Raw genomic sequence first — 7,787 nt, forward strand, 5'->3', positions numbered from 1 at the left:
AGTGTGCTTTTAGATTGCGATTCAATTATACACACACGGCGCGCCCGCGGAACCGCGCGAATAATATACGTATATACGCCCACGCGCGAAGAAAGGATTTCCAAGGGGGGGGTGGAGATAAAGTTGCCGAGCGAGGAAGAGGCTGCTGCGCTTTTCAGAAATTACCTCCCCCCGAGTTGGCTGACGGTTATTTTACATTTGCTTTTTTTTTTTTTCTTCTTTCAATTCCACGACGATCGGTCGTCCCGATCTCTCGTTATTTGCGGTAAATTGCCTTGCGCGCAACGAGACAGTGAGAGGCGCGCGATAACAAAGGAACAAACAATTGATGGTCATCTCGCGAGTCTTCCGTGCGTTTTGTCCCGCACCTCGGACCGCCGAAGGCAGTGAAAAACAAGAGGCAATTCGCGCGTGGTAATAGCGGCCAGAGAGCCCGCACGTAATATACGTACAAGAAGGAAGCCAAGGCTCCACCCTCTCTTCGGTGCATGTTAGAGTTGTATATGTATTGTATATATACGCCTTGGGGCATCGCGAGTTTACGTAATATAACTCGGCTCGATCGGGGCCGCGGTGATGCGCGAAGCGCCAAAAGCGAGCTGTTCGCCTCTTTGGGCCGTGTACGCGAGACAGAGAGGGAACATGGGAAAAACTAGGCGATAGCAATTATCGTTTCCCCGCTGAGTGAACGAGCTCTCGTTGCGAGAGCGACCTTGTCTTTCTCGCGTTTTTACTGCGTGCACGCGCGCGCCTCTGTTTTTCTCGCTCTTTTTTTCTTTTTTTTTTTCTTTACGAGTCACAAGTACAGCCTCTTACCGCTCTGCACATGCTCGATGGTTTTTCTCGTTTCTTCGGGACAACCATTGCACGTGGCTGTTACATAATATTATACCATGGCTGCGTTTGAAATATACAGGTATGCTCTCGCGGGTCGGGTAAGCCCTTAATTTTTCATTTTTTGGCACACGCAAGTATTTAACGCGGGTGCCCCAAAACAATGCTCTGTGCACATTCGTACACACACATACTGGTCCCATGTGTGCGACAATATATTCATATATTATTGAATAACCCAATTGGGTGCATCTTTAGCTCGCTAGCAAGATGACATTGAGGTGAAAAAATCGAAAATCACGCGGTTAATTGGTCACGATCGAGCTGTACACTTTGACAAAAACATTTGATTCTTGCATGAAGTATTGTTGTGAAGTGTGTAACGAGTAAAAACTTTGAGACAAATAGCACCGGCTTATCTGCACAACATGACATTTAGAGTTCCTTTGCGCACGTACCCACACGAACCGATCGTAGATTGCAGATCGAGGCACACGCGTTTTTATACCTTGTGCGTAGCTCGATGAGTGTGTACGCATGGCAGTATGGCAGTGTTGTTGGAAACGAGTATAGGAAAAGAGCAGCTAATCTAAGAAGGCTCTGCACCCACGCGTCGTTTTATCGCTAACGAGAGCTCGGTGCATGTACTATTCTTTGTCGGCCTCGAGAGCTGATTGCGAGAGTGACGGGAGAGGAGAAAAACCGTCCATTTCTGCTCTTTTCTCGCTCCGATGCATACGCGGCGGATCGGCCGACTCGTACACGGTTGCTCGAGAGGTGGTATTTATAACCATGAAGGTGCGAGGAAATGAGAACAAACAAAAAATTCATTCGTTACTGTTGACCAAAATATTATTCAAACAATCAATGTTCGATGGCAGATAATATCCAACCATCGCCATGCTTATCCTTCACTATACCGGTTGCTCTAGTAGTCATTCAATTAAAGTATACATTCGGAAGGGGAGAACGTGGCGGGTGGAAGAGCTTCAACTCGGCTTGGCAAATTGATTGAACTTAATTCATCGCGCGGACCTATTTGCCTCGATTGCTCGATATTGAGCTCGATTTTTTTTTCCTTCTCAGTGTGCTGATACCAGTTTTTTTTTTTTTTTTTTTTTCTTTTTTTTTTTTTTCTTTGTTTTTTTTCGGACTCACTATGTAATTTAGGCACTCAGCTATGACAATGGGAATGGACAATTCTTTCAAAGACAAAGAGGATGCCACAATCAGCTATAGTGGAGTATATGGGTGTCGATTTACAATTTACAGCTTTGGAGAATATTCGGAGAAGAATTCCATGGATAATATATGTATACCACTTACGTCAATAACGAAGGAAAAAAAGAAAAAAACGTGTTGGAAAAAAAAAAAAACATAAAAAGCCCGTCTAATGGTTCGCGCGTAGCAATGAGTTTCCACCTATGTAATTATAGAAGCGACTGCACGTCATCGTTAAACTTAAAATGTACCTACTCGTTGCCGCACGAACGGTATACCTAATAATAAACCCCCAAGTTGTGCATACACACACACACACACACAAACGTACATAAAAAATCATTATATAAAACCTTTAGTTGTAAAAATATATAACGATGATTCTCTATAATTTCTGTACACATCTTTATTATATGAATGCATTATATTATTATACGCAGCAGTTAATGTTCATGCAGGTGCATATATATACGTGTAGTACCTACAGGGAAACTATTGGCCACATACATATATGTAGTTTATCTTGTAATTATATACAATGAGCTTACGCAAACTCCCGCGTGGGTGGTATATATACGTACACCGCTGCGATTAACCATATAGATTTTACAACACGAGGCAAACTATTTTTACCGCGACTGACGCTGTTCAATTATTTGTTACTTTGATTTGGAATGTATACGCGTAAACGAAGGGTATACGTATATATGTGTAAGGTATACGCGGTGTATATATAATAATAATATCTGGGATTTTTTTTTATGAAAAGCCTCGGTCGCACGTGACGTGGGAGGGAAGCGCTCGAAAAAGAGCCTCGCCAACGGTGGCTCGAAATTAGAACGAGGGTGACAACGAAAGAGAAGGAGGGAGACCACATGGCTCCGGTCTATTTTCGGCGTATACGCTTTTCCAACCAACTTGGCTCTCCCCGCGCGAGCTTTCATACATACATACATACATATATATATATATAACACGTCGATCGGTCACGTCATAATTAACACCGCGCTCGCTCGAATTGAAGGATTAGTTATCGCATCCTCGTCTAAATGTGCATCCATTTGAGAGTAATTATAGCGCATGAATTTTCTTGATCCGCCAACACATATGCCTTCCTCTCGATCCAACGAAACTACTTTTCTCTCGCGAGGTTGCGTGAAAAAAAAAAAAAAAAAAAAAAAAATACCCATCCGGGTAAATAATAAGGCAGTAAATTTATTCAGGCCATCGTTTCGCTCCACATGTGCCAATGAAATCGGATAACAACATCGGTATGGGTGTACGCGGTTGTCTTTGTTCCGTTACATCTCGAACCTCATGCGCGCGGAAAGCGTTTTCCCATCGGGTGATGTCACGTTGATACGCGATGAGTTATCACGGTCGTGCGCGCGAAAATTTCCAATGCTTTTGTTGTCTGTGCAGGCATAGGTTTTGTGGGATGAAAATACTTCATCGATCGGGAAAATTTTCTAGCCCTGATAAGAAAAAACAAAAAATGAATGAAAAAAAACCTACTTCCGCGTTGTTCTTTGGCAGTAGTACACGTAATGATTTCTCATCTAATGGACGTTTGGCGAAAACCATTGCGTCATTTTTCTCTTATGTGATGACCATGGACCAGCCCAAGCGACCGTGGCGTACGATGACTATAATAATCAAGACGGAAAATAATACGATACCACTTACAACTCTCGTACGCGATTAATAATAACACAACCAACGAATGGCCCATCCGTACGATGTATGAGATGGCAGTGAATAGCAAGAACTTCCAAACGCGGAAAATCTGGGGAATGATTAATGGCAGCCAGCTTCTTTTCTTCTTCCGCCAATATATAGTCTCCCCGAGGATAACCACCTCCGCACGAGATTGCCTTCCTTTCCTTTGTTTTTTTTTTCTTCTCCACTTCATCTTGGCGCCATTCGGACCAGCCAAATTAAATAATAATCCCTATACTCGTTGGTAAAAAAGTGACGCGCGCGTCTTCTCCTCCTTCGCTATCTTGAGGCTCGATGTACGCGTGCAAGCGTATATATGTATACGTATACCTACTCGGGTTGATTTACAGCGAATTATTTCACGCGCTCACCGGGATATGGAAAAATTGCGGTGGCAGCCGTGCTCCGGCAATCTAATTTATATACGTTCGCGAGATGTGCTTTCCAGATTTCACTTTGCTGCTCGGCCTATAGAGTCTACTTTTTTTTCTTTTTTTTTTTTTTTTTCACGTCTGGGGGAGAAGAAACATTTTTATCTCGCGACTCGGAGCTTATTATTTTACGCGTCCGTCATACCTCGACGTTCACGCCCAAAGGCAACATCTCTCCCTTGTATGCCAAACACGCCCCAAAGACGAAAAAACCAGTTCAAAAGAGGTGCACCAAAAGCCAAGGAGCTCCCCGCAATAAGCATCGATTCATGGCGAAGCCATTACATTAGCGAATTGGCGCTGAGCTTGCAGCGGCTCTACCCGCTCGGCCCTTTCCTCGATACCGCGGCTCGCGAGAGCTATTTGCGGAATTCTCGCGAAGCCCGGTTCATCGATGCCCCTCTTCGAGCGATGCCAAGAGGATATTATTTATGGACTCGGGGAGCTTTTGCCCCGTTATTTTATAGCCGAGCTTTCGGGTATTTGGCGATTTAGCGCGCCCCGCCCGATGAAATTGTTCCTGCGAGGCAGAGCACGAACAACCAGAGTTTCTTCGCTTTTTCATCGTCAGAAATATCGCTCATGAAAGCTTGCGTGCTAGAGCTTTTCCGTACTCGATCGAGATTTCACTATTGCCAAAAGCTGTTGAATCGCATTTTTTTGCGGGTGGTTGAGCTTTCAGTTGGAGCTTTTTCGAAAGGCAGGGAAAGCTCGGGCGCGCGTCGAAAAAACCCACGCCAGTCGAGCCGACGGCAAGCGGAGAAACTTTGCGAAAAGTAAGTAGGTACACTCCACGGCTATATACATGTATAGCTGATCCGCACCCAAAGTTACAATTGAACTGGTCCGGAGAGTCGTGCCTGGAATTCGTGATGCACTCTCGTGCCATCGGGTGGGTCCACCACCTGTATATACCCTTAAGGATTTTATTGGCGTTACAGGTAAAATGTACCAAGACTAAAAAATGAAATGTTTTAGCAGAAAGCCTTGAAGACCACTACAGAAAGAACAACGAGATGATACACTTCTCACTCGATGATGACTGTTTCCGAGGTTTTTTTTTTTTTTTCCTTTTTTTCCTTTCTTTTTTCGTAGCGTATAATGTACGGCTGTTGGATTTTTTATCGAGCTTTCGCTGAGGTGAAAAACTATCTCTTGTGTTATTAGGTCTTATCAAGAATTGTACAACGTCCGATGAAACAAATCGATGATGAGGTACTTATTTACCTTCTCGTCTAGAATAGAAGAGTATATTTGTTGGAATAATATATACGACAGATTTAGATGAGCCGAAACTTCAAGGCTTGTTGTTTGGGAAGAGTCATTGATGGTAAAAACATACATTTTGATGTGTAAAAGAATTACAAAGTCGAAGATGATTTATCGCGTGCAACTTTCATAAACGAAAAACAATTTTCAACAATGTCTTGACTCAATCTGTCAGTTCATGCTCTATTTTTGTGTCATTGTGATCATATTTTTACCAACCAGAATAATATATATATTTTTTTTTTCAACAAAAGAATTTTTACGTGTTTTCCAAGTGTAAGTAAACTATCATGTAGTTCATTATTTCATCAAGTATTTCATTTTATCTTTTTAGAGGTAGAAACCACTTATTATAAATCAATCCATGAAATGTTAAGAAGCAAATCACTCGAATAAGTAATGTTTTATTAGAGAAAGATGATTGTATAGAGAATGTTAAAGCTACGGTGTTTTAAATTTTACAAGATCGGGTGAAGAAATTTCGTATCAGTTTTACTGATTGAGAGAGATCAGCGTATGCAGATATTTTTTAGATTTCCATCGAGCCAACAATGTAAGTCTTTCACTACAATTTCGTAACCAAAGTCAAGATCTTAAATATTGTATATACCAGTGTTAATACAACTATCGTTATAATGATCTTTTACAATTGTAAAACACTGTCTATTTCCATATTGTAAAATCCACGAAGCATATCCACTTTATTCAACAGTTTTATAGGACACGATTGTTTTTGTCATTTACATTCTCGAACCTATAGTGTCTTGTGCAGTATAAACGTGATCTAACATTCCATAACCCAGTACAACGCACACCTCCAAGCAACCATACAGAGATCAGGTACTGATTGTACGACAGCGAGCGCCGCACGATGATAAAATGGTCAATAAACAATAACAATTAAGCGGCCAGAAATTTTGTTTAAACATTTATTATCACTGTTGACAAACCATTGGGGGAAGTTAAACTTCATGTTAAACTGTATTCAGCAGTATTACTTTTTCCCATCCTTGTTTGATGATCCATAGGAAGAGTAAAATTGGATACCTTCTGAAACAGGCGTGGAAAAACAAAAAAACACGTGTTACGTATCCGTAGTGAAAGTAACCTCGAAACACATCACCCACGCATCAGCTATATATCAGTGGTAAAAAAAAAAAAAAAAAAAAAAAAAAAAAAAATTAATCATAGTTGGAAACAACGATCTTACCTGTGTGTGGTCAACAGTGGGCAGAGATGCAAGGTTTTCACCTCAACCTCCTGGCTTCCCGCTCTGACTCGAGAAGTACCAAGTTGTCGCCCTCGCGCACCGGGCCCTTCACGTTCCTGATGAGCTGCCGGTTCTCCCCCATGAGTTCGACCTTCACCTGGGTGCACTGACCCTGGGACCCGGTGCGCCCCAGAATCTTGATCACTCGGGCCATTTTGCCGTCGTTCTCTGAGACCATGTTGTTATCTCTTCACGTGGGCGCAGGCAGGACAAAAGCTAGAAACAATACTCAATAACTTTATATTTTTGTTGTTCAGATGATACTCCTCGACCAGCTATATCGAGTATTTATAAATTATATTTTTTTTCAACTAGGTTTTTTGTCGACGTGCTTCGTGCGCATACGTGGCCACCGCGTTTTCTAATCGTCAAACGGACTCGTTAGATTAGATTACACACTTGCGCGTATACCTCGGGGTTTTGAAATGTGCATACGTCTACGGTATATTTAGCATCGTGCCGAGCACTAGAACGGTTCTGGGTGAAGTAAATTCATCGTAGTCCACGTGATGCAACCCCAAAATAATTTTTTTTTTTTTTTTTTTCTTTCTATTGTCGAATTTTCCAATTTTAACAGTTTTGTTTCTTACTTGTATATCCAATCATGTGCTTATATTATACGACAAATGTTATATCTTGTACTTACTGTAAAACGTGCTTGTTGTGTCTCTGCGTTGCCTTTGGCGCGATAAGACTTACAAGTCTTAACTTCGTTGCTGATAACTCGACTTCGCGTCAATGACTGAGAGTGGACGCGTTTAAAATGACGTGGCTCACGAATGTCGATGCCGCGTATACCTATTATACTTCGATAATACAACTGTTGAGTCGTGATTAAGTTAGCGATAAGTGATCGAAACTTTGAAGAGTATTTCGGAACACGCCCAACTGTGTCGTTGTGATGCTCGTTTAGAAGTACGTCACGTCCGGTCGTCTGATTTCCCGCGCAGATCAAGGCTTATACATAATATATTATACTGTAGCATAAACAGTATAGTGTTTGAAAATGAAATTTTTGGTAAATTTTTTGGTTGGTACCTCTA

The 7,787-nt window shown here is 41.9% G+C and overlaps 1 protein-coding gene across 1 annotated transcript; it reads right to left on the reverse strand.

Annotated features, from left to right (window-relative positions):
* Window positions 1–6,389: 6,389 nt before the first annotated feature.
* LOC106641392 (small ribosomal subunit protein eS28) lies at window positions 6,390–7,563 on the reverse strand. Its single transcript, XM_014355801.2, has 3 exons — window positions 7,391–7,563; window positions 6,685–6,960; window positions 6,390–6,524 (listed from the first exon to the last, which is right to left on the reverse strand). Exon 2 carries the CDS (start codon window positions 6,920–6,922, stop codon window positions 6,722–6,724), a length of 201 nt encoding a protein of 66 aa, XP_014211287.1. The 5' UTR covers window positions 6,923–6,960; window positions 7,391–7,563; the 3' UTR covers window positions 6,390–6,524; window positions 6,685–6,721.
* Window positions 7,564–7,787: the final 224 nt, after the last annotated feature.

The sequence above is a fragment of the Copidosoma floridanum genome, unplaced genomic scaffold, assembly GCF_036245765.1.
Source record: "Copidosoma floridanum isolate Cflo_tuat_1 unplaced genomic scaffold, Cflo_Japanese_pri ptg000020l, whole genome shotgun sequence".
NCBI lineage: Eukaryota > Metazoa > Arthropoda > Insecta > Hymenoptera > Encyrtidae > Copidosoma > Copidosoma floridanum.